The following is a 26,859-nucleotide window of genomic DNA, read 5'->3' as shown; positions in this document are numbered from 1 at the left end:
CAATTCTTTCCAAAAGAAAAAAAAATATTTTTTTAAATTATTTTTTTAATACCTACTCTTATTGTAAAATGTGGAAAATTGTGAAAATACAGAAACCCCCTTAGAAGGTGTGCCCTAGATACAGCTTACTGCAGCCTGTTATAATAATATATTGTACTGTATTATTGATAATTCTGTTACTCTTGTGTGTCGAAACTTAGGCTATGTAGTAACATGATCACATTAAGTCAGAATCAAAGTCAGAATTTGTTTATTATAAGTCGATAATATTGGTCAAAGCGCTTCTCTTTATTTTGAAAAGCCCGCCCCGGAACCTCGTTGTTGTATCGTGATGATTGACAACTGACGTCAGCGGCTGCCTGTTGCGTCCTCACTGAGGAGGAGGAGGAGGAGGAGGAGGAGGAGAGAGAGCAGCCGGACTGTGTTCATCAGTCAGCGGAGGACTGTGTAGCCGGCGGCCGCCTCTCTCCTCTCCCCTCCCGGCCCAGCTCTCTCATGATCCCGGTTGCTCCCGGCTGTTCCCGTTCACCCCCCCACTCACACACACTGGACCTTACAGTCCCCCCCCCCTGCGGTGCTCCTACCCTCCGTGTCTGAATGACGGGCGGCCGGTTCGACTTTGACGATGGGGGGACGTACTGCGGGGGCTGGGAGGACGGTAAAGCCCACGGACACGGAGTGTGTACCGGACCCAAGGGCCAGGGGGAGTACTCCGGATCCTGGTGCAACGGCTTCGAGGTGGTGGGGGTCTACACCTGGCCCAGCGGGAACCTGTTCCAGGGCTACTGGGCGCAGGGGAAAAGGCACGGACTAGGTGTGGAGACTAAAGGGAGATGGATTTACCGGGGGGAGTGGACTCACGGCTTCAAGGGCCGGTACGGGGTCCGACATAGCCTGAACACACCGGCCAGGTACGAGGGCACCTGGAGCAATGGACTGCAGGACGGCTACGGCGTGGAGACGTACGGGGACGGAGGTGAGGGGGCGGGGCTGTGTGTGTGTGTGTGTGTGTGTGTGTGTGTGTGTGTGTGTGTGTGTGTGTGTGTGTGTTTAAGTTGTTAAAAGTTGTTATAAGAAGTTATTTTCTCTTATGTCTCCTATACGGAAGCCGCATGCTGACAAAAAAATTCTGGAAAAAAATACTTTACAGAGTTAAATAAATGTATGGATGTATGTCATGTTGGAGCTTCCATAGTTACACACACGCACACACACACACACACACACACACACACACACACACACACACACACACACACACACACTCACAGTCATAATAATAATAGTCATATAGGCCTACTGTGTGATGTTGAACAAAAGGTGACCTGGTAACATGTGAACTGTGATTGGCTCACCTTGCTGTCTAAACACTGTGACAGGTGTTCTCCTGGAGACACCTGTTACCTGAGGTCACTGTGGATTAACCGCGCGCAGACATTAACACCTTCTCCTCACACACAGATGACAATCATCATGTGAGGCCTCTAGTTGATACAATTTATTACTGAGATGTCATCTTATATGTGATTGGCTGAGGGACGAGGGACTGTGACATCATCACCGTCACGAAAATTAAAATAAAAACAAAGATAAATAAAACGGCCCTCCGTCTTTCACTGACGTGATGTTATGATATAAAGAGATGAGAGGAGACGTTATGAAATAACATGTTATGAAATCAGAGTTACATAATGGAATAAAAGAGACACTATTGAAAACAAAATGTCGCGTAATTGAACATGAAATTATAAAACAAATAGGTTGGAAACTAAATTTAACCTTAAGATATTAAAGTGAGGTTTTGAAATAAAAATGATTTTATTAAAGTTTAAAAAATCATCTAATAAAAGCAATGAAGCCTTTTCATGTGTCAGTGAGAAATAAAGAGTGAGATTGTGGAATGAATGTAAAGCAGACAGGACTGAGATCATTCTGTAAGAAGTGATGTTAGTAAAATAAAATCAGCATGAAATTAAAAGAGACGTCTTTTATTTTTTAATACAGATATCAAAATGAAAAACGTGCCAACAATAAAAAAAAGTAAATTATGAAGAAAAAGCTTGTATAAGTGACATAAGATAATAATATGTAAAGAGAATTTAACAAATTCACCTGATGAAATAAAAAGTGACACAAAGGGACTTTAAAGTGAAAATCAGGAGAAATAAAAATCAAAGCAGATTTCCCGTTAACCTAACTTCACTAAAAGACAAAAAATGTTCAATGACAATTTGTGCTTTAATTTGAGTTACATTTATTAACCTTTTAAAAATGTGAATGTGATCTAACATTGAACTTTGGAGGCCAACGCAGATCCATCTGAACATGTATGTTGATAATCACAGCAGACTCTTGTTAACTGAATTTCCCCTCAGAGATTATAAAGTATGTCGTCTTCTTGAGAAGGTTCTCTTGTTACGATTTGCTAAAGATAGAACTTTGTTATAATATTTGTTTAGTTTTTGTTAATGAGACGAGGTATTTTCCTTCACTGGGCGTCAAACCTGTCCGTCAAAATTTTGTGTGTGTGTGTGTGTGTGTGTGTGTGTGTGTGTGTGTGTGTGTGTGTGTGTGTGTGTGTGTGTGTGTGTGTGTGTGTGTGTGTGTGTGTGTGTGTGTGTGTGTGTGTGTGTGTGTGTGTGTGTGTGTGTGTGGGGAGCAGAGCAACAGAGAGAGCTTGATCGGACGCGATAACAAGCGTTAACATGCTAACAATAGCCTGACTAAGCATCGAGTGTTTAAGGTCTGTATAGCAGTAAAATAGAAGTCATCTCAAAAGTCTTCCCCTGTGAGGAACATCTGCAGCTCCTCTTTTCTAATATGAAGGGTGGAACTAAAAGTACCCTCACCAAACTCTCAGTGTTTTCATCTGTTTGAACCAGGGCTGAAAAATACTGTTAAAACATGAAACTTGGAGGGTGTCTGATAGCCGGCTGAGCTTCATGTGTCTGCATCATAACTGTATTAGATCATGGCTGTAGTACACACAGGCCTCCATTCGACAAGTCAAATGTTCACATGCTGAGTGAGACAGCATCATTTAGTTACAACCAATATTTATGTGTTTAATGTAAATACTTATATTGCTATAATGATACAATTGGGATTTAATTTGATTAACTATTAAAGGTAAAAATGACTCAAATGTGGCTAAAACAAATAATTATTTTTGTCTGAAGTGTCAAACACTTTAGTCTTAATGTAACAGAGATTCTAAAATAAACATTAGTAGGAAAGAGGCGAGAGTCATTGATTTAAAAAAAAACAAAAAACATTTAACTTAAATAACAATCCTGATGGGAACACATGGGAAGATGTCAGTGGCACAGAGAGGAAAGAAATATCTGAGGTATGATGCCATATTCTGCATTTTTAACAAATGTCGCATATAAAGTAAATTTTTTGTCTGTTAATCTAAAAGTCTGAGAAAAACTCTATTATCACGCATTGTTGTAAAGACTTTATTTTTTTGAAACTTTCATTTGTCAGAAATCTTCCTTGAAGGTGGAGTCAGTATAACGTTGTTTGTTGCAGCTTGTAAGCAAAAGGTTCAAACTCAGCCCCTCCTCCTGGGCTCATCAACACACGTCAAGCACTCACTGCAGGACGTAGTGTGTGTGTTTACTGCTCGTACCTATGGACTGTCCCCTTGATGTTTCCCCTTCGCTATTTTATTTTTTTTAATACACGTCTGTCATATTTGCTAGTTTGAATCGTGTCCAATTGCAGAATTGTATCCACTGCTAAACTCACCTGAGCGCTGTCATCGACTGGCAGAGAGCAGAGAAAACACCAGCTCCCCGCCCAGAATGGTCCAGAGTCAAACAACACAAAACAAACCATGAAAAACCAGTCAGAGGACAGGGTCTCTGCAGACAGTCACAGGTACCACACAGGTATGGAGGCCCATAGGTGATAACTGAGCAACATTACATTTGTTTAATCCTACTGACTCTATCTTTTTTCTTAATTACCGCAAAAACAGCTAATTGACCTAATCCAACAGAGCATAGGGTTGTTATGATACCAGAATTTTCTTGTAAAAAAAATAAAAATAAAAATATTCTTGTAAAAATCAAACAACATTGATACTGTGTGAAAAATAGAAGCCCGAGGCACTCCAAAGTGGGTCATTTCTGATTTTAAATGATAAGACATTGCATGGAAACCTCTGTACACAAGCAAGATGCCAATATTTTTGTACAATTTACAGTGCTCTCTCTCTCTCTCTCTCTCTCTCTCTCTCTCTCTCTCTCTCTCTCTCTCTCTCTCGCACACTGCAGCTTTTGGTTAAAAAATGTCTGAAGAGCTGCAGTTTTTTTTCAATGCTCTGCTGCTTTTGATGATATCATTCGATCATTAAACTAAAAATACAAAACACGTATATAAGGATTAAAGTAGTACTATAAACTACTTTTGTACTTTTACAGTTGTTAGCTGGTTAGTTGAGGTATAAAAGTTGTCTGGGAGTTATTCCAGTCACAGACAAAATAAACATAGGCACAGTGAACAGCAGCAGTTTTAGTAGTTAGTGTATAGTATGATTATGTTAATAATGCATACATGCCATTTCAAGTGCTTCACATTATAATACTTCAACAGTTTTGATCATGAAAGGAACAAAAAACAACAGAAAAACAATCTAAAAACAAACTATCTTTGTGTTTTTATCATGCAGAGAAAGTACCTGACAGTATTCTTTGTGTTCTTAGGACTCCTTTGTGCTCTCTGGTCCAAACGCTGGAGCAGAAATTGGGAAACGGGCTTATGGGTATTCTGCACCCTCAGCCTGGAATCGGTTGCAGAACGACTTAAAACTCAAGCAGCTGGTGTCCTTAAATGTAAATCTAAAATGAAAGACATAGTAGCAGATTCTATATGATGTCAATGTTTTTAGCTTGACTTCTTGAACTCCTGACTATCAGATTTGACTTAGATGGTTCTCTTTTAAAAAAAGACGTTCTTAATCTCATTGGGGCCAACCTGGCTAAATAACGGTTTAATAAAAAAATAAATTAATGTTATTTAATCTGACCTGCTGGACCGAGGTCAGTGTTTAGAAGATCTATGCAGACTTTCTGAGGCAGATAAAGAGGGATCTGCAGTAAACCAGTTAGATACAAAAGCTTGCCATTTGTTTAAAATGGCTTAAAGTGTTGATCAGAAAACATAACCTGATAAAATATGACAGTTCTGAGGTTTAACGCCACAGCTCAACAAAAAGATCGAACGGACTTACGAACATGAAAGCTCTGCTGGCCCATGCTATGCTAGCTGATGCGATGCTAGCTGATGCAGTTATGAGGATTTCTGTTGTATCAGGGTTTATCTAAACATGTCATCACTCCAGTTCTTATTGGCAGTCAGACAGATGTGAAAAACATGTTTGTCAGTGTCATCAGCCTTAATAGACCGGTACAGCTGAGTATCATTGGCGTAACATGACACTGTATTACCACTGTAGCAGCCGTCAATGGTATTTTAACAACATTTATGTATATGTATGATTTTGTATAAACCCACTCAGTTGTTCAGTCTTCGGTCCCTCGTCTGTCAGGAGTTTGTATTCACACTGAGGCTGAGCGCTTTCAGGCCTGCTGCAGGTCAGAACAGTGTGCAGGAGGGTCCTTTTTAATCTCCGTCAGAGGAACAACTTGTAACTTGGAAGAAGACTCTGCTCCCCCTCTCACCATGCTGTCCCATATTTGTCCCCCCCCCCCCCCCTCGTGGTCCCGCAGAGCTCATTCAGAAGTGTGGAAGGAGTCTACCTTGAGAAAATGCTGGAGAGATTAAAAAGTATAATACAACAATACATAATTATTCAAACAGATCAACATTATGTGTTGATATGAGGATATGAGAATATGACGTTGAAATTTGAAGTTAAAATGCATGCTGGTGTATAAGTGAAGGTTTAGTGGAGCTACTTTTACTCTGTTGGTTACTTGAAACCAGTTCAGCCTCAGGCCTCTCTCCTATAATTAGCTCTACTCTGGACCTTAATGTGGCAGTAATTAATCCATCTCCCCACATCAATCTTAACCAGTGCTTTAAAATCACAATGTCAATCTTTATCAATGCTTTAAGACCACCATGTCAATCTTGGCCAATGCTTTAAAATCCCCATGTCAAACTTTACTAGTGCTTTAAAATCACCATGTAAATCTTTGTTTTGAACAAACAGTTTTGAAATATTTTGACACTAGACCAAATAAAAACCCCTCCCGACCTCCCTCATTCGTCCACAGCCTACTTACTGCCTGCCAGTCAGTTCTCAGGGGACAATATTAGAACTTTACCCAGCTTCGGAAATGCGCAGTATTACTTACCTGTCTGATCAGTACAAACTAAGTTAAGCCAACAAGAATTCAGAAGACCCTCAGCAGCCCCTTAGGTCTGAGTATGAACTCTAGTTATTGTACATCAGGGCTCAGGTACAGAAGGCCCAGGGTGAAGACTGAATGAGGCGTCACATCCTTTATACCAAACAGCATTCAGCTGCTCAAAGGCTCTGATTATAAAGTAACTCGGCTCAAATGTATTAACCGTGTTACAAAAGCAATCACTCCCAATCAGTAGGTAATGGTCTTAAACCTTCAATTTGAATATCCAGGTCAGCTGTGCAGCTTGCTATTGCTACAGAGGCTTTACATGTTTCACCATGCTGTCTCACCAGGTGGGATTTGTCTTGATGCTGTTGTACTTAGTTGCTTTTCTATAGAGCATACAGACATGCAGACAAAGTGTTCCTTCCTCATATTAAGTCAAAATGACATGGATTTAGTTTTTTTTAAAACATTTTGTTATTTTTCTGTTGAGGACAACAAGGACTGTGTTTTTTCCACAGGTACCAAAAAGTCTGTTGGCGATCTATTGCCTTCACCTTTAAGAGCTCTAGTTAAAGAATCTGTCTTTACTTAGAGTTACTAACCATGAAGAGATGAGACAAGAAAGATCTCTTTCAGTTGATGGATGTAGGTGTGTTAGAGTTCGCTAACTTTGGCATCCAGACCCCAGCAAGAGGTCACAAGCTGATTTTTCTGTAATATCCTGATTTCTGTCTGCTGTGTTTGAAGAGTGATTCTGCCAAAGCTCTACCCAATGCATGAGTTCATTACTGTTTAGCTGTGAAAGAAAATTGAAAGAAAAGTTACCACTAAATAAGATGATCATCAGTTTTGAAGTCAAACGTTTTCTGCTGCAAGCTTCTTAAGGGTCTGAGTCTATTTACGGCTTTCTCTGTGCTGGCAGCTCCCACAACCTCGGCTTCAGAGCTCTTCTTATTGATGCTAACTGTTGCTAGGTTACAAAAGTTGACTCTTACTTCCCTAGTGACCATTAGGTGTATTTTAAATAGCTCCATGTGCTGAATGTTTTACTTAATGCAAGGAAATGTCACCAAGAACACATAACAATGTAAATATTTTTTTTCCTGGCTTCAGCAGCAGCTCTGCTGCTCTGGCAACTGTTCCCTCCAAAAGATGAGTCAGATTAGTTTCTTCTTGCTGATTTCAGAAGTCGGTAAGGAAGTAGTGACGTCGAATGGTTGTAACTGAAAGCGCTGTGAATGCAGCATGTTTTTAAAAACACTGAATGGCGTTGGTTTTATTCAGAAAATGGGCACTGCCAGTGCAGAAAACAGTGTTAATGGAAACAAGGCCTTCATTTTCAGGTTTTAAGGTTTTTTGCGTTTCATCATTTTATCTCAAAGTGAGGAGTCTTTGTGTTTTGTACATCTGATTGGTCAAATGGCACAGATTGGTGTATTCAGATTTAACACTGACTAAATAAAATGGATTGTTAAAATAATCAGAAGTTTCACCAAACATGAAGACTAACTTGTCTCGCTGTCCATCTTCAGTCCATAACTTTTCTCCTTGCTGGTTTTGAATCCAGAATCTAGCTCTCTGAGTGTGTTCAGATTTAGGTGGAGGTGGGGGGTGTCAGAAGAGAGAAAGAAGGGGGCTTACACCATACTAAGATCTCTGCTGGAGTTATGTTTGGCCGTCCTGCAGACTTCCCAGTGTCTCAAGTTACCTCCATCTTTTAAAATAGCACATTCTCACATTCTCCAGCTGAAGGCTTCAGGGCTCCTAACCAGGCCACAAAGCTAACTGTTTTATCACTGCTGCTGCCGTCACATTCACTAATGTGTCCAAATATGTCCGAGGTGTCAGAATACCTGCAGACTGCAGGTCACAGGTGTCAGGCTAGATGCTCGGGGGACGACTGGTCACTGGTTCAGTCCGTAGGGAAGCTTCAAGAAGATTGATCCCGTTAAAAGTCAATGAAGAAGAAGCTAATGAAGGGCTAGGGGGAATAATAAACTGTACAACATTATGAAGAAATTAACCTTAAAAAAAAGAAAACCAAGCTCTTGCACAGTGTCCTCATTGTATGAATATATTGGCAATGTTTGTGTACCAATATGTTGCCATATTTGTGCAAGAAATGACCCATTATTGGTGCCTATGACTTTTTGCAGTGGTATAGAAACCTGTATTATAATTGTCTGGAAGTTTAAAAATGTGGAGATTCTTATTTTCTGAGATTTTAAATTGATTCATAACTTCCAAAAATTCAAAACAAAAATTGGCTAATCCGTCACTCCCTGCTAAATGCTAATGCTAGCTCTTTAACTCAGTAGAATGCCAAATGGAGCATCAAGAAATTGAGACACCCAAAGATTCCCAGCCCTCATAACCCCTTTCATTTTTTTAAATAGATCTTACAGCCTATCATACATCAACAGAATTAAACACAGCAGCAGCAGCAGCCTGTCAGTCTGCAGTTTTTAAGCGTGCACATCAAAGTACACACATTTCCTTCTGCAGAGCATTGTTTTGTAAGGATGGATTTCTTCTGAAAGTAGGAGCACCAAACAACAGTTTGGAGAACGTATCTTTGTGGTCTGAATATCTCACATGTGAAAATGCACCAATGAATGAGCTCTGTTCATGTGTCGTTGGTTGGTACCACTTGAAACAGGAAAAACATCAAATCTTTTCCATGTCATGAAGAAGTTCCACGTCACAGATTCAGTATATTTCTTTAAAGATTGTCGGACACTGAAACATGCAGCTAACTACTTTCAATTCATTTAAAGAGGAGGATACATCAGTGGATAGTTTGATATAAAACTGCTGATTCTTAATGTGGAAGCAAGTTGAGGCAAAGGTAGCAGCAGCTCAGCTGGCAGCCCCCTCTCAATAACACCTCCATCCAGTATCAAGAAGAAGATATACTTTATTAATCCCATGAGGGGAAATTCTATTTTACACTCTGTTGTTGAACATGCTACACACACACAGGCTGAAATACACACACATGTTCAAACAGGATCCTATGAACACTAATGAAGAGATGAGTGAGGGGGCTGCCCACAGAGAGCACTCCTGAGCTGGTGGGTGTTAGGTGCCTTGCTCAAGGGCGCCTCAACAGTGCTCAGGAAGTGAACTGGCACCTCTCCAGCTACCAATCTCCAGACTTGGTTCGCAACTTTAACCGGTGACCGTCCGGTTCCCAATCCAAGTCCACAGACTGAGCTGCTGCTGCCCCAACTTACTCTTGAAGTACTTAGAAGAACCCACTCAGATGGTTTTCACCAATAATATGTGTATTATTGGTCTTTTTAATATTCAAAAAAATATGAGAATTCAAAATCAAAGTAATAGAACAATTCGTTGATTCCTTTATTAATCTAATGCTAAAAACAAATATTAATTTGTTTTTCGTGTATTTATTTTTTTGTTTGGATCATAAAATGGAAGTGAAAAGCTCCTGCGCTGTGTGACTGTGTGACCCGGTGTTGTACTGAGACAATCATGCTGAGTGGTGCTTTCAGGAGTGCACATGGCTCATTGTGATGTGACATTGTGAGCGTTAATCAGTGATGAGAAATGATTGACATGTCATGTTATCAACACTTTGTGTCCTAAACGCTTTTTACACTCAGTAGAAGAAACTTTAGTTGATTGATAAACAGTAAAGTCTGTTGTGTTTGTAAATGCGAAAAAACGCCAAAGTTGAAAAACTCAAGTAAATTGAATCGGGCTTCCGAGAACCCTTTAATGTTAGAGTTGATCCAGAACCCATCCAGAGGCTCTTTATATAAAACTGTTTCACCTACAGTGACCCACCTGTCTTCTGAGGGTGCTACAAAGAGTCAGTGCATTTTTCAGATGAGGGAAAATGTTATTGAATTCCATTTCATTTTGGTCCAAGAGATTTTTAAAAAACATGTCACAATAACCAATGTGTTAATGGAGAAAACATTCAGACATTTAATGACATAAAAACATTTAAACTCTTGGAACAGTGACTCTCCAAGAGACGCCTTTAAAGATGTTTTGGCCCCGAAACAACTGAGGAAGTCTTTTTACTTGGAAGTGTTGTTTGGGTCAAAGGGGTTCTAAAGGAGCCATTTATGTCATGTATCTTTCTTTGTATTTCAATGCAGCAGATTTCAATGTTCCCACTTTGTTGTGTTACTTTTTAAAGTTTAAAATATGTAATTTACAGGAATTTAATATGGTGTGAACATTAAATGTTAGTGGTTGAAGTAGATATGATACGACAGGAAGGGTGAATAAATGCGATTTGTGTGTTGGTGCCAAGCAGCAACCGACGGTGTTAGAAAATGAAGCCGATGCAGAAGTGTGAAATCTGGCAGTTTGTTGAGGGTCCGCTTGAGACTGGCTGCAGAAGAAATCACAGACACATCCCATTCACAAAATCTCTCTTTACAGCTGAAATGAACATGTTTACAGCCTGGTTCAAGTAGAAGATTGTTGTGATTGGCTATTGTCTCAGGGGATCAGGGGGTGATTTTGTTGTGGTAACTCGTTCATTTGGATTTTATGAAGGATAGGTTATTCACGATAAGGCGAGTAGCTTTGTCAAGAAGCCTCAGTCCGTCATTAGGTTGACTGAGAGTAGGCTGAGACTGCATTTCCTGTGTGGCGTCCGCCATCGATGGGCTTCCAAAGCGCCCTGAAGTTACAGACGGGTGATTATCCCTCAGGCTTCTCCCATTTACATTTACAGTCATGCCCCCCCCCAGTTTAAGTCAGTCTTGTTCGGCCTCCCCAGTCAATGAGTCTGGCTCCACCTCTGCATTAGCAGAAATGTTCCATACCTCTATACATTCGGATACCACATATTTTAAAATCCTAAATCCAGCGTTATTTTAATGGTCAACAGTATCAGACACTTTAAAGCTCTTATAGCTGTCATGTATGAATGTTGCCAATGTATTTGTACAATTTAACAGTGTGCAGGTAATTAAAAAACAAGATATTATCCAATATTGTGGTGTCTGGTACTTTTTGTTGCCATGGTAACAAAACAGGTAAACAATATAATTTGAGTTTTACGTGTATTGTATCAAAGTTTAAAGTTGGTATCTTAACGCTGTGACTTGTTTCTCTTTGTGTTATTGCTCGTAGGTACGTACCAGGGTCAGTGGACCGGTGGGATGCGTCATGGTTACGGTGTCCGTCAGAGTGTCCCGTACGGTATGGCCTCGGTCATCCGCTCCCCTCTGCGGACGTCCCTGGCGTCCCTGCGCAGCGAGCAGAGTAACGGCACTGTGCTGCGTGACAGCCTGTCCGACAGTCCTGCGGGGACACGTGGAGGCTTCGTACTCAACTTCCACTCGGACGGAGATGGCTCAGAGAAGAAGAAGGGTCTTTTCCGCCGTGGCTCTCTTTTCGGTAGCCTCCAGCGGCTCCGTAAATCAGACTCCCGCTCCTCCATTTCCAGCAAACGCAGCTCGGCACACAGCGACACAAACATGAGCCGCATCAGCTCCAGCGACGCCAACTCCACCATCAGCTTTGGAGACGGAGACACGGGCGATGACTACCTCCCCCTGGAGGACAATGTGGACGCCACCACCACCGAGTCCTACATGGGCGAGTGGAAGAACGACAAGCGGTGTGGCTTCGGTGTCTCGGAGCGCACCAACGGCATGAAGTACGAAGGCGAGTGGTTGAACAATAAGCGCCACGGCTACGGATGCACAATCTTTCCTGATGGCACGAAGGAGGAGGGGAAGTACAAGAACAACGTGCTGGCCCGGGGCATCAGGAAGCAGCTGATCCCGCTGAAAAACAACAAGACCAAACAGAAGGTGGATCGAGCCATTGAGGGAGCCGTGAGAGCTGCGGCCATCGCCAGAACCAAAGTGGAGATCGCCATCTCCAGGTAACAACACTGCTGGTCGTACATGTGCGTGACTTCTATAATAAACCAGAGTTTGCATAAAGAATGGACAGCACAGGTATTGTAGAGCAGTAAAGCCAAAAGACTTAGCGCTCCCCCTGCTGACTGGCTGCAGAACAGGCCATAAGCTCCGCCTCCTCCATGTTAACAGATGAGACATGGGTCAAACTAACTTCTCAAACCTGGTTTCTGTGATTAAAGTTAGTTGTTGTCAGACTGCTTTGATAGATTTTTATAATTTATTTGATGCAATGAAAGGGGGCATAAGATCGTGATTGACAGCTCTGTTGACAAATGAGGCTCCTTCAGTGCTGTGTGCACAAGTTTATCAAAGTAGAGGAGGAACAGCCAATAAAACATAACGAACAATAACACAAGAGCTTCTGTACCTCTCAAGGGACACATTACTCAAAAAAGGCATATTACAAACAGAACAGTCTGTTGCACATGCACCCCGTCAGCTGTGAGCAGGAATAGTGACGTCTGCATGTACCTTATCAACGGGCAGGGGACTTTTATTTTGAAGGGGAGAAACACAAGCGCTGTGCTTACTGTTGAGGTATGATGGTGATGGCTCAATAAATGTACGACCATCTTGTTCAAAACCCTCGCTTAACTTACCATCACCATTTGAAGAACTGATGAGCAGCACACCACAGAACTTCCTTTATGCTTAGACATGTATTTGTGGATATTAACATAATATGTTGTTATTCATAACTTTTAAGTGTGTCTCACTGAACAACTGTGCATGAACTCAACAGGCCAGGGGAGAATTCTGTACAGGTACTTTAAATACCTGCAGCATGGGTGAGGTAGAGAGAGAGGGAGAGAGAGAGAGAGAGGAGTTTACTGTTTAGATTGTCGAGTGTGTATTTGCATAAGTTTGGTAGAAAGTGAGTGCATTCACAAGTGTAGGCGTGTGTGTGTGTGTGTGTGTGTGTGTGTGTGCGTGCGTGCGTGCGTGCGTGCGTGCGTGCGTGCGTGTGTGTGTATGTGTTTGTGTTTGTGTGTGTGTGCGTCAGAAGCAGTGCCTGTCTAAATTAGTCTGGGGAGGAGGACGCTTATCAACAGCTGACAGGAATACAGTCTCACACACACACATACACACACAGCTGACGTGTGTGTATGTGCGAGTGTGTGTGTGTGTGTGTGTGTGTGTGTGTGTGTACTCTGATGACACGGTGACCTTTACACTGCTGCTTTTATGTTTCTCGTTTGTTGGTTGTGTTGTTGATTGATTTCACTGAAGAGTGTTGCTGTTGTTTATAACGTTGCGTCGTCGTGTTGTCTGTTGCCATGGGAACAGTCAAAGGGAACATCCTTGTGTTAATGCGTGAACTGTGTAAACACCACAAACTGTGAAACCTGAGTTTGTGAGAATGCTTCAGGAACCATCTTACATTTAGAACCGTCAGATTCACGCGGAGGTTGAAGTCATTAATGTCACCATTCTGAGTGGAACACCGGTGTTTCAAACAGATTTTAACACAGCAAAGATGTGGCCGCTGGAATCATCACTCAACTCAATCAATACTCATATTTATCTCCTGTGCTGTTCCCAAAGGAGAGAAAGAGACAGAGTGGAGCCTCCATGGTTGATAATCGTGGCAGGATGAAGTCAGTAATGGATGAAATAAGGTGGATAATTAAAGACGGGGAATGTCATTAGAGCAAGTAGCAACCCCTGCTGTTCAACAATGAAGCCAAGCGAGTGTCCTTTTGTGGCTGGCTGCAAAACCAATGCACCCCCATTAAGTCTCAAATTAGAATGTCCATGTTGACAGCAAAAAATAAAGAAGTGTACAGCCAAAGAACAATGTTGGTCTCTTTAGCTAATTTATTTTTTTCTGTTACAACTACTAAGGTTAATTTTTGTATGACTCCTCCCTTTTGATTCTATTAATAAGGCTGAGGGCGGACTCGTTGTACTGTAGCTGTTCGTCAGGAGGTTCAAACCCCTCCTCAGCTCTGTTTCTAGATTGATCTAAAGTTAGAGGTAGCATTTTCAATATGCAGACTCAACATCGGCAGGCTTCATAACTCCTGATGACGTCACTGAGACTATACGTCCATGTTCTATACAGTCTGTGGTGTTTTACAGACTCTACATTGTGTGTGTGTGTGTGTGTGTGTGTGTGTGGGGGGGGGGATTAAACTTATTTTAAAATTGACTGTTGTTTGTGAAAATGTATTTCACAGCTTTTCACTCTTCACATGGTTAGTTTGTCCAAAAATCCCCCAAAAACGTCCAACGGTGAGGCAGCCGACCAGTTTTTTTTTTTAAAGAAATGCTTCAAAACTTTGAACTGATTAGCAAACATAGTTGCATATTTATGGATAGTTGATCAACTATTTGGTGAAGCAGCTGACTGCACATGCGGGAAACCCAACAGGGATAATATGTAAACTACTCCTAACAGGTTTCACATGTTATCAGACGTGTTGTTGCACATGTTAAATTGTGTGTTTTTAATGAAGGGTTGTTGCAGCTCAAATGATCACTTTCATTAGAGCTCCGTGTGGAACAGGTCAGTGCAGATCTGTTTCTGTTTCATGTGTTTTTATCTGATGTCGTGTTGAATTGAACTTTACTTGATAGCAGGAACCACGCCACAACCATATGGGTTTTAGATATTTAATTTTAGATCATACGATGAGACAGATGACTGTATGTTGAGTTAATGATCATGATGGAAGAGGGTGCTGTCAGCTGGCTGGTCTGGGAGGATGGACTGACTGCAGGGCAGAGGGAGACTCAGGATGGGGGGTTCCCTCTCAAGTGTAACTCTGTATTAAATCACGGCCCGGACTGTGCCTAAAGTTAGACAAACGAGATGAAGGGATTAGGAAGGAGGGTGAATGGATGAGAGGAAGGGAAGGAAAAGGGAGGGTGCGTTGAAGAACTGAGACAAACAGGGTGGAGTGGGATGGCTCAGTATAAGTTGGCTTGTCTGGTGATTAAAGGTGTGGTTAAGGCGTGGTCCTGCTCCAGAACATAAGTTAATATATTAACTTCAACATGACTCTAGTAAAAATGAAACTACATTGATACTTGTTTGATACCACTGCAATAAAAATAGAAGTGTAAGGCGTTGTTTATTCATTGTTTTTAATCACCAGATATTGAGGGCAACTTGTTACTGAATCGTTGCCAACATGTTTGTTCTATCTAGACGGTCCTCTCTCTGTTTCTCTCACAGCAGCTTCTGCTTTAAAAATATGATCTGTAGTTTTTATAAAGCTTCTGTACGTTTTGTTACTGTTGATCATTCTAATAACAGATTGTTTGAAACACTTGGTATCAAAGTACAGAACATTTTTATGACATATATAAACATATGACTTATTTTAAGATCTAATAATCTGCTGTTCATTAGTTCATTTTGAAGTGACACGCCTTCATGTAATGCTTACATGTCTGTCTCTGTAGACATACTGACATATTGACTTGATGATTCAGCTGAGGCCTGTGTGGACGAGCTGATTGGATGACAGTCAGTTAGACACAGAGCTCTGTTGGATCGTGAACTCTGGGGTCAGCAGTCGGATTGAAAATAAATCTGTACTCTTTGGGGTCAGGATTTAATCTAAAGATTCATAAATGGTATGTATTCAGAGTTTTTTTCACACATGCACTGCTGAATATTTAGAGAAACCATCGGTACATTCTGCCCCTGAAATCTACATCGAGTTTGTTATTGACACGTGTCCCTAACAGCGTGAAGTTTTCACAGATGTCGGATGGAGCGAGACTCCGACAATATAATGACAGTGAAGTGTAATTATTAACAATTCAAACAATAATATAAATGAATGTGCTGGCGCGCAGAAAAGACGAATGAAGCAGCTTTATCATGTGCACGATGATCATATTGATCGCTCACCAGTTGCATGAAATAAACTTCATCACCCTCCTGTCCGCTCACTGTGAATTATCAGCTCACCCCGACTTCACACGCATATTTCATTATTGGGCTGGAGGACAAAATGTCAGTTTGTGTTCACACATGGAGCTCACCTGGACAATATCAGGAGTTTTGTGCATGTGTGAAAACAGCTCTAATGTGTGTTTGTGTGTGTGTGTGTTTGTAGGACGTCACACGCCCGGGCCAAAGGCGAGGCCGCAGACCAGGCTGCGCATTCGGCTATTCAGGACTCAGATATCGCTCGAGTTGTAGCCAGAGAGCTGTCCCCCTCCTTCCACCAGCCAGGTAACAACAACAACAACAAAAACAAAAAAACACACAAAACACACACACGTCTTACTGAATTATTGACGTATAATGTTTTTTTTTTTTTATCTGTAAAGCGAGCAGTTAATAAAAAACAGACATTAAAACACAGAAAAATAACATTAACAATTGTTAAAAAGCTAATGCTAACGCTAACCCTATTAGCATTAGCATTTAATAGCCTCTGATATATTCCTGAAGACAAAACAACTGACGCTAATGTATGCTAACCTTTTGACGGATGCACAATATTTGAAAAAGTGAATAAAGACTAACAACGCGGTCATCAAGGAGGTACCGTACAGAGAATGGTCACACATCAAACCATAGTTAAATAAATAGTAAACAATAACAAATAAACATCATGCTGTAAGAAGACTTCCAACTAGAGATCTAGACCATGAACTGATTTTTTTTTACTGAGGGAATAAATCAACTGAGAAGTAGAAAAACATTCTGACTGCTTTTTATAACCAGTGAAGTCGCCCCCTGCTGGCCATAAGAAAGAATGCAGGTTTAAGGCACTTCTGCATGAACCTCATATACAGTGTGCTGTAGAAAGAAGACATCTACTTTTAGTTTGAACTGATCGCTTCGGGTTTTAACTTCCTCTGACAAAGTGGTGGGGCAGCAGATTGAACAAACAAAAACAACACACCGTCTGCGAACACACTGAGGCAGCCATCTTTGATGCAATCATGAATATGAACAAAAGGGCAGCTATTGTGATGAGTCCTTTGAAATGACATGATTTATATGATGGACACAACAATGACATTCAGACCCGAAGTTTGAATGAACCAGAGTTCTGTTGTACTGTTGGCTTGTTGGTCCTTTAAATCAAACGTCCACTTCTCTGTGTTTTCAGGCCCTGACTACGTCCGACAGAAGTACAACGAGCCCGTGGAGGTGAAGGAGGTTGTGGAGGAGAAGAAGAAGTCTCCATCAGGGAGCCCTCATTTCTACAGGAAAGGCACAACGCCCGACCAGTCCCCCACTCAGAGTGCAGCTCCCAGCCCCACTCCATCGCCCGCGCCTGTTCAGAAGTCTTTCTTCAGCAGTAAAACTACGGCCAGCGTCACTCCTGCTGCCAAAGAGAACAAAGCCCCGACAGCCGAGTCTCTGACGACAGGTAAGATGTGACGGACAGGATGAGACATCGTTTAGCTTTAACATGATGACCCGGATAGTGAAAGAGTTTGTACCTGCAGGCCTAACCCTGTTTGACTATAAAGCAGTAAGATTGTTACTGTACAGTTCTCTGTTCCTGTATTTATTCCTCCATTAGGTAAAACTTTTGCTATATAGATGAAAGCAGAAAAATGAGTAAACAGCAGGAGCTGCTTGGTAAGTACAGCCTCACTTCTGGAAAGTGTAGGACATTGGTTGAAATGTAAATAAAAACTGAATGTGATTATTTACAATACATTGAAACCACACTCAGTATTTTGTTTTTTGCAGAAAGTGTTGCACTTTTTTTCCTGCACAGTCTTTGAGTTTGAATCCCCTCCCCATCTTTACCTCAGACAGACTCCGCCTCTCTGGGACGCTCTTTTTATACCCAATCATGTTAACAAACCTGTTGACAGAGTGAACCTCATAAATTGTGAGATGGTCAATCAGTTGTGTGTTTTCTTTTTAAGAATAAGAACTATAACTTTTCTAGTCTTTTGTTGACAATCTCCCACCTTTTTTTAAATTTGTTTCTGGAATCACAGAATCACATCTCAGTTGTTGTTGTTTTTAAAAAAAAAAAGACATTTCTCAGTTTCAATATTTTACATGTTGTTTTTCTGTCAAAGTTATTTTTTGCGGGGGGGGGGGGGCAATTTAATTAGTAGTTAATTAGACAGAACAGCTGAAGACAGACAGGAGCAAGCGAGTGCTGCACTGGGTCAAAAAAGGTAGAGGAGTCAGGTGCTCTTTAAGAACAGGGGACAGAAGTCAAATAGCTCATAGCGCTGTCTAGATTACAAACACAGTTTAGTGTGAAGAGAGGCAGTCTAAACTGAAAGTCCGAGGCTGATGCAGTATAAAAATCCTTTATTAAACAGCCATGTGTATTTATGTTTTGACTCAACTGAGACTTTGTCAGGACAAGAGACGGGAAATGTTGGGAGGAGAGCGTGTGGGATGACATGCAGCAAAGGGCTGAGGTCAAATGTGAATCTGTGGCCATTAGGACCAGGACTTTAGCCTCCATGCATTTGACAAGCAACATAATCGCTTGGCTACTGGGTCTTGGCTAATGTGATGCTTTGAAAGACATCACATTCTGTTTTTATTACATTTGAAGATTTTAAAGTATATTTACAGTGTATATATATATATCAATAAATAAATACACATGTTAGGGTGGATGTGTCTCAGTGTTACAGCTGAACATTTCCTCAACTAAAAGGTCATGGGTTTGATCCCAGAGTTCTGCAGCCACATGTCGAAGTGTCCTTGGGAAAGACCCTAAGCTCCCAGGGTGGGCGCTGGTTTTTAAATTTACATTGACATATTTGACATTGTGTGCATACATACAGACTTAACCAGAAAGACTTTTTGTTCCCTGAACATCTTTGAATCAGAGGACAGTCCTTATCGAGGTACATTAGTCACCAGAGGGAACACTTGAAAACCCCTCTTTAGCCGCAGAGCTTTCTGCTAAAGCTAAGACATGATTCATTTACATTGTTTTTTATCTTTTCTTGGTGGAGTTCCCTTGAAGAAAGACAAATGTTAAGCACACAGAGCTATTTTAAACAGACCTAACGGACATCACAGAGGGAAGAAGAAGTAACTTTGGTAACCTAGCAACAGTAAGCGATGATGAGAAGCACCCTGAAACTGAGGTTGTGGGCGCTGCTAGCACAAAGAAAGCCGGTAATGGAAGTCAGCCCTCGTTCTGAGTCGGTGTTTGTTTATTGTTAATCATATCCAGTTTGAGTTGTATTATACAACTGGGGGTCCCATGTCTCTTTATAAGAAGCCACTGTGACATCACCTGTTGGCAGGTTGATTACTGGCTCAAAGGTTCAGGCGTTTGGGCTGTTGTGATCTTGTTTATCAGGAGCCAGGAGTGAACACATTTTGATAAAAGAGCCGATACATTCATCTTTATTAGACATTATATCGAGTAAAGTGGTTAAGAACAGTTGTAGAGTAAATAGTAAGGCAACATTTTTGGACCAATTTCAGCTTTTTTTTTCAGGTTCAAAATGAGGTGGTGGGTGAACCTTTCTAACTTTGCAACATTAGGAATTCAAATAAGTGTGCAATTGAAAAAAGGACAAAACTCACATTCAAATGTTTTCATGTAAATATTAAAAATGTGGTACTTCCTGCATGAAGGTCAAATTTCTCACAGATAAGTGAAAGTTATCATTCACATGGCGTCCGGTGATGAAAATGAAAGACACAGAGAGAAGTTTACTTCTTCTCCTCAGCAGTTTACTCACATTACAGAAGTATAAATTAGCCACATTATTACATTTTTACTGTATTTAGAAACTTTTTTTTGCAATTTTTCACTTTTGATTTGTACCTTTTTTTAAACTATCCCCAGGATTGATATACCGTTGTTTTGTTTTTTTCAAAGTCAAGCTGATTCTCCTGGATGTAATTATCAACCCTTCATCTCTCTTTATGCCTTGTGAATGTTATTTATGGCAATAACTAGTTTTGACTTGTATTTATCCATTTGTTATCAACGTCATTGTTTCTATTGTACTTTTACAATACATCATCAGCTACAAAGTCTTGTGAAACCTCTGGTCCAGCTCCATCTTCTGGACCTGAGAAGCCCTCAAGGGCCCATTTCACCCACGCAAAGCTCTCCTGAAAATGTTCAGACATTAACCATAATACCAAATCTGTTGACCCAGACATTAAACTGACTCTAACTTGGCAGAACAAGTCTGTGTAATGTCAGATTTAGTATTGTGTGAACAGATCAGAAAACTGTCACCATAAAGTGGCAAGTCCTCCTCCTTGGCCTGCAAATCATGCCGAGGCGTCAGCTGTAGTCTAAATCAAACAGTGTTTCCAGGAGTGGAGAAAAGATCTCACAAGATCTCTCTCCATACTTTCACCGATATCATTTTGTCAAACAGCTTAGTTCACACCCTCAAGAGCAGTTGGAGGTTTGGTATCTTGCCAAACATGCAAACAAGAGGAGGAGGATCAAACCACCAACTCTGAGATTATTGGAGAACTTGCTCCATCTCCTGATCCAAAGCTCAAGCTAAGTTAACTGCTTCTCCTCTACTCTCTTCTGTTCGTCAGGCATAACAAAGGCAGCATCAAAACTTTCTCTCAGACAGGAAGTGAGGCAACTGGAGGCACCACCACCAGTCAAACCCGCTGTTCCCACCACAACCACCAGCAGTTACCCCAGCAACGGGCAGATTCACTCCCAGTACCACGGTTACTATGTCAAGGCTGATGTCAAGGCTCTGCCACCAGAAGACCCAATCGGTGTGGAGGATGATTTCCACCCTTCAAGCCTCGCGCGCCTGTCGCCAGCTGCCAAACCGATTCTGGCACCAGCACTAAAACCTCTGCCAGCCCGGAGCCCTTCACCAGCTCCACCCAAAGAGTCCTCAAAAGCACCAGAGCCTGCCAAGCCAAAAAGACAGGAGTCAACCAAACCAAAGAGCCTTGCAGAAACCAAGAAAGCTAGCATGGACATAGCTCCTGAAATATTAGAAGAAGAGTCGGTGAGTTAGATTGTTTTTGTCACAGTTTTGCTTTTAACTTGCCGGTTTGAGAGAATCAATGTTCTTGTCTGTGAAGGTATAATTTAAAAACGCATCTGGACTTGATGTTCTTGAAGTTCTTCTTCAACTCAGTCCATAAACCTCTAAGTATCAATGTGCAGTTGGCTAAGCGCCAGTTGGTATCAAAGCAACATTCATGGTAGAGGTACCACCTGGGGTCCTCAGCTAGTTCTCTCTGGGCAGGGAGGTCTGATGAACACATGTCTATGATGGTGCACGATTCATTAATCACCAGGTACAATGTCTGATAATCTTAACGACGTCATAACTCCAGGCCTCCAATGGTGCAAGATGCTAGGCTCTTACAGTTGAACCACAGATGAACTGGATGGCCTCACCCGGATCCTGTGTTGAACAGTTTTCAATAATAAGAAACTAAACTTTCACAGTATTCTGATGGTTTGGAACATTTTTGGATGTGCTTTAATAAAGGTTGTGTGTGTTAAGTGGACTAAAAGATTAAACGTCATCAACGTTGTTAGTCCGCATCAGATTTACTAGTCTGTTAAACACATTACTAATGTTATTGATGTTAGCCCTCAATGGCAGTCAATTATTGTATCCAAGCTGTAATGCAGCCACCCGCCACTAGCTGGGGCTGTAGCTCCTTTTGATCTACCACACTGATGTAAACCATCACAGTGAATCGAAAGCATCTCGTAGGAGCAGTGCGGTTTGTCAGTGTTTTGATCTAGAAAATGGAGATAAAGTTGTATGTTGGCTGTTTAAGTAGGAAATTAGCATATAAGGCGGAGCAATGTGTGACCACGTCCAGTACAGGCTTGTGGGGCGGCTGTGGCTCAGCTGGTAGAGTCGGTCGTCTCTCAACCGGAAGGTTGGGAGTTCGATCCCACAGCTCCTGCAGCTACATGTCCGATGTGTCCTTGGGCAAGACACTTAACCCCAAGTTGCTACCGCTGCTTCATCTGTGGCATGTGAATGTGTATGAATGGATTAGTTCATACTTATGGTTACTTTACATCTGCCATCAGTTTGTGAAAAGGTGTGAATGGGTAGGTGTGACATACAGTGTAAAAGTGCTTTGAGTAGCCTGAATTCCATTTACCATTTTTATGTTAACCTGCAATGACGGCTGGTGGTGCTAGCACTGCTAGCATTAGCTATTTTTTAGGAAACCAAATGGAAATGTTTTCTAAAGACAACTTTAAATACCTTCTGCTAATTTTGAAGAGTTTTCTGGGTGTTTTCTTAGAATTAGACTAGTCTCAAACTGTTGGTTTTTTCACCAACTACATCTTTATCCTGAGAAGGATAAATATACCACTGTGATGCTTTTTTTCTGCAAACCAAAAACACTTTACCATTATTTTTTTTTAACAATATTTGGTATTTTCTGTATGCTGGTTGAGCAGCTTTATCCTAGCTTGAAGAGTCAGTTTTGTGCTTGGTGTGAATGAGGGTCATTCATACAGCCATGTAGTAAAACTAAGTACACATAAACAAACATGGACATAATAATAATCTAACAAATGTTTCTTCTTCTTTCACAGGGCCCTAACTCTATCTTGGTGGCTTTGGTGATGCTGTTGAATGTAGGTCTAGCAATCATTTTTGTCCACTTCCTCACCTGACCAAATCTTAACTCAGGTAAGATTATTCATAAAGAACTGCTTATTGTGTTGGTATACAAGTGAAAAATTACCCAGAATTATGTGCATAATTAAAATAGCACATCAAAATCTATCATGTTTGGATGTTTTGTATTTATACTCTGTTTCCAAAGGCCCATCTAGGGACGGGAAGTGCAAATTAGCTAAGGCTATAAATGCTGAAGTGTGTGGCAACAGTTTATTTCTGCCATACTTGTCCCTACACAAATAAACATGAAATAAGACCTAACCCCTGGCATTAGTGATTTGGGGGAGTCTTGGTTGGTAGCCTCAGACATTACTGATCCACAATACCATCAGTGATGGTGATTGACTTACCTTGGACTAGAGTCCCAAGTGAGGCAGTTAATGATCAGCATGATGTTTGTGACATTGAAGAGTCTTCTGTCCGTTATCTTTATTGTCTGTGTATGGAATGGATTTGCAGGAATTTCCAAATAGAACAGATGTTGCTAATTTGGAGTAGATTACAAAAAGAGCAGTGGGAGTAAACTGGTGTTGACTCACAAGCTCCAGAGGTCATTCAGGTTCTTCCAAAACTGTGAGAAGGAAAAAACATTGGATGTCGTGTGGGTGAGACAGTTTGTGTTGAAAAAGGTGTTCCAGTTGGTGGGAGCGTTGAACCAGAGAGAGCTCATGGAGGGAACTGTCCTGACAGACTAAAATCAATGACGCAAGGGGAAAAGTAACGGGAGATTATGTAATAATTATAATGCTGATATGGTTAAACTTTCAGTTGGGAGTGAAACCTAAAGCCCATGTCCCACCAAGCAGTCTGGTTTGGTTCAGTACGGTTTGGTACAGTTTAGCACAGTAAACACGGATCTTGCTTGAGTTTCCACAGCCAACTGTACCCTTACTTGGTAGGCTGGATGTAAACCAGATGATAATAGCAGTGTCAGCGACATTATAAATTAAACGAAAAAGAAGAATGCAACACAGTAGACAAATGACAATAATGTGAAGATTCTTTCAACCAATCAACGGACTGCAGTGTGTTTAGCTCCACCCTTTAGGGTCGGATCGGTACACTTGGCACCCCAACAGAAGGATAGCAAAAATGAAGGACGGTACATCAGTTATTTTGGTACTATTCTTAACTTTTGACAGTGGAAACTCCTATAAATGCGTACCGGTCTGTACCGGACTGATTGGTGGAAAATGGCCTTAAATGTATTAACACTGATTCTGTGACACTCTAAAGATGGTGAGGAGCTCTCTGTTTTCTCTGCATAATCTCACACACTGTAGTCAATGTAACCACACCAGTCATGACCCTATCTTTGCATGTTTGATGAGGTTGACAGCATGGTTGATGGTCATTATGTATAGGAAGACATTTTTTATTGGAATCAAGCTACTAATGCTTAATGGTCTAAAAGGCCTTCTTTGACTTATTTCTTTGGTAAGTGGTCTGTGGCTTCTAGATTGTGTGGCTAACTTAAGATTTCAAACTTCTAAAGAAATTATGAACTCGTATTCATTGTCTGAGTTTGCGTCATTTAATATGTTTTAATATTTAGAAAAGTTGGCCCTTCTCTTTCAAATTACCGAGTTATTTGATAGAGATTGAAAATCCACACTGCTTTGATTTTTAACCCAGTGCTTTTCTTTGACCCATTAATCAGCCTTGGTCCATTAGTAACTGTCACTTTACCTTTCAGCGTCCCCGCTCTCTATTGGCCCTATGCAACTGTAGACCGAGTCTTCAAACAGAAGACGTCAGAAATAGATTTCTCTCTTCTTACTGAGGTGTCTCCCAGCTTAACTGACTGTGACATATGACGCACCTATCTTAGAATCCAGGTTCTATTTTCATTTCTGTGATTTAATGTACAGAAATGTTTGTGACATGGTTGCATATACCCGATCGTCCTTCTACATTATATTGAAATACTGTCCCTAATCCCCAGCTCTTCTTGCCTTGCAGTGGACTCATCCAAACAAGGAGTCGCTAACTCTCCGTCAGCCAAAGGGGCCTTTTCAAAAAATGCCGCCAGTCAAACGGCAGACACCAGCAGGACAGAGGACTGAAAATAGAACAGAGGAGGACGAGGAGGAGGAGGAGGAGGAGGAGAATGAAAAGGAGAAGTGAAGGGAGAAAACACAGTGAGGAGAGAGAAGGAAAAAGCAGAGAGAGAGAAAGATGAAACTTCCACCATCAACCACCCAACCCCCCCTTGGGTGCCTGAGTTGGACCTGATTGGACTGGCGATGATTTGTGACTCCACTCAGAGTGCAGTGACAGCTGAAGCAAGCAGTCGCTGTTTTGAAAAAAAGGCCCCCCCGAGCCCCGAGCCCCTCCATCATGGGTGGAAAAAACAGGAGGCCTGCAGAGGAGAGTGAATGGGAGTGAGTGTGAGATGTGCCCATAAATGCCTGTAATGTGTGTGTGCTCATCCAACTGTTCAGCTCGTTTGGAAGCTTTGAAATGCTGCAATAAAAAGCTTGTGCGTCGTCCAGCTGAGTGGAAGAAAATTTGTTTCCTAAACGATCCACCAGGAGAAAACAAGAGACAGGGTTTTTGATTATTTAGTCTTGGAAAAGTGATTATTGATCTTCAGTTTCACTGTCGTCACAGGATTCATTCAGCTCCCTTACAGTATGAAGAACACGTGCAATCAGAGAGGTTACATAAAACATTATGAACTGCAGTGCACTTTAATTGAACTGTTCAGCAGGTCACTCACACCAATCAATGCCTTCCTGCTGCCGTCTGCTGCACAGTGTGTCCGGTAAAAACAAAACGCTTCTGCTTCATGTGAGCGCAGTTTGTAAAGAAGGACCTTTTGTTCAATTTTGCTTTTTTCTTCTCAACTTTTTCTCTTACATAAAAATCCACACAAACCAGTTTGGACAGAGGCCAAGCCTGTGCATATCTCAGTGTGAGTGTTTGAGTGTGTGTGTGTGTGTGTGTGTGTGTGTGTGGGTGGGTGAGCAGCGGGTGTACTGGATATGTTCGTAGATGCACTTTGAGCTGATGGAAGCCAACAGCTGCCTTACCGTTTTACAGAGTGACGTGTTGGTGGGTGAGAAGGGCCGGGGCAGGAATGTTCTCCCTCTGCCATGTCCTGGGAGAGCGGCTCTATTTATACCCGTCTGTCTATCGATCTGCTCAGATCTGTTTTTATCTCTCTGCTCGCTGCTTTATGCACCACTTCAGCTGGCTTTCACTCCAGAGTGATGGAGAGAAAAGCTACATTTAGATCTGTTGAGAGAGTATTTTTGAAGAGAATGGATGTTGTTTAGGAACTACAGTTTGTATTTTTTTTTTTTTTAAAGGTTTATCTTGTTTTCAATCATGATCTGACAAGCAACGAAAATAATTTAACACCAGCTAATGTCATTTAGCTGTTATAACACAGAGTATTGACAGCTCTAGTTACATTTAAGAGTTAAAACATTTAAACACACACCCCGATTTGTGACAATGCGATAAATCCCTCCTGGCAAACTGTTTGAACGTGCACATTTCAACATTTTAAGCGAGCTGCTGCTGTAAATATTCTTCTGATGGCTGACTGTAATTAGCATGTAAAGCACCGCTGTCACTTTAAAACTCCTACTTGGAGTTTTACCCCTCTGACAGATTCAGTCTGAGTGATGCTATCTAGGCTAATACAGGCTAGCTTGAGAGCTAAATCCTTGGCTGTTTAAGCTAGCTCTGTTGAGCAGCAGCTGGCTCCTTTGATACTTGGTTACCGTGTTTGGAAGTCGTTGCTCCGACTTTAAGTGAAGGTACTGTGTTTTATTTCTCTTTATTTATCTAGGTCACACTGTGGACAGCAGCCTTTACATGTGAACAACAATTGAGATATATATTAATTCTTTAAAATATAAAAAATGTACTTTGATTAGCCGTTTCTCATAATTATTCTAGCTCAGCAGCTTACCTGGCAGAGACAGTCGTGACTGGACGTTTTGTGGTGCATTAATTTATTGATGAGGCAGATTTTAATTGCAGATATTGGCCCTGTGTATAGTGTGTGATTATTGAAGTGT

The 26,859-nt window shown here is 41.3% G+C and overlaps 1 protein-coding gene across 1 annotated transcript; it reads left to right on the top strand.

Annotated features, from left to right (window-relative positions):
• Positions 1 to 390: 390 nt before the first annotated feature.
• LOC109996545 (junctophilin-1-like) lies at positions 391 to 25,317 on the top strand. The gene is made up of 7 exons (XM_065953724.1): positions 391 to 976; positions 11,448 to 12,207; positions 16,321 to 16,439; positions 17,329 to 17,592; positions 20,733 to 21,166; positions 22,738 to 22,834; positions 24,788 to 25,317. The coding sequence occupies exons 1-6, from the start codon at positions 598 to 600 to the stop codon at positions 22,816 to 22,818; spliced, it is 2,037 nt and encodes a 678-aa protein (XP_065809796.1). The 5' UTR covers positions 391 to 597; the 3' UTR covers positions 22,819 to 22,834; positions 24,788 to 25,317.
• The last annotated feature ends 1,542 nt before the right edge of the window (positions 25,318 to 26,859 follow it).

The sequence above is a fragment of the Labrus bergylta genome, chromosome 4, assembly GCF_963930695.1.
Source record: "Labrus bergylta chromosome 4, fLabBer1.1, whole genome shotgun sequence".
Taxonomy (NCBI): Eukaryota; Metazoa; Chordata; class Actinopteri; order Labriformes; family Labridae; genus Labrus; species Labrus bergylta.
This window is presented reverse-complemented; position numbering and strand designations above follow the sequence as displayed.

Coding starts and splice junctions, on each gene's coding strand:
- LOC109996545 (XM_065953724.1), top strand. CDS start 598: ATGACGGGCGGCCGGTTCGACTTTGACGATGGGGGGACGTACTGCGGG. Junction 12,208..16,320: donor GTGGAGATCGCCATCTCCAG/GTAACAACACTG, acceptor GTGTGTTTGTAG/GACGTCACACGCCCGGGCCA. Junction 17,593..20,732: donor AGCCGAGTCTCTGACGACAG/GTAAGATGTGAC, acceptor TCTGTTCGTCAG/GCATAACAAAGGCAGCATCA.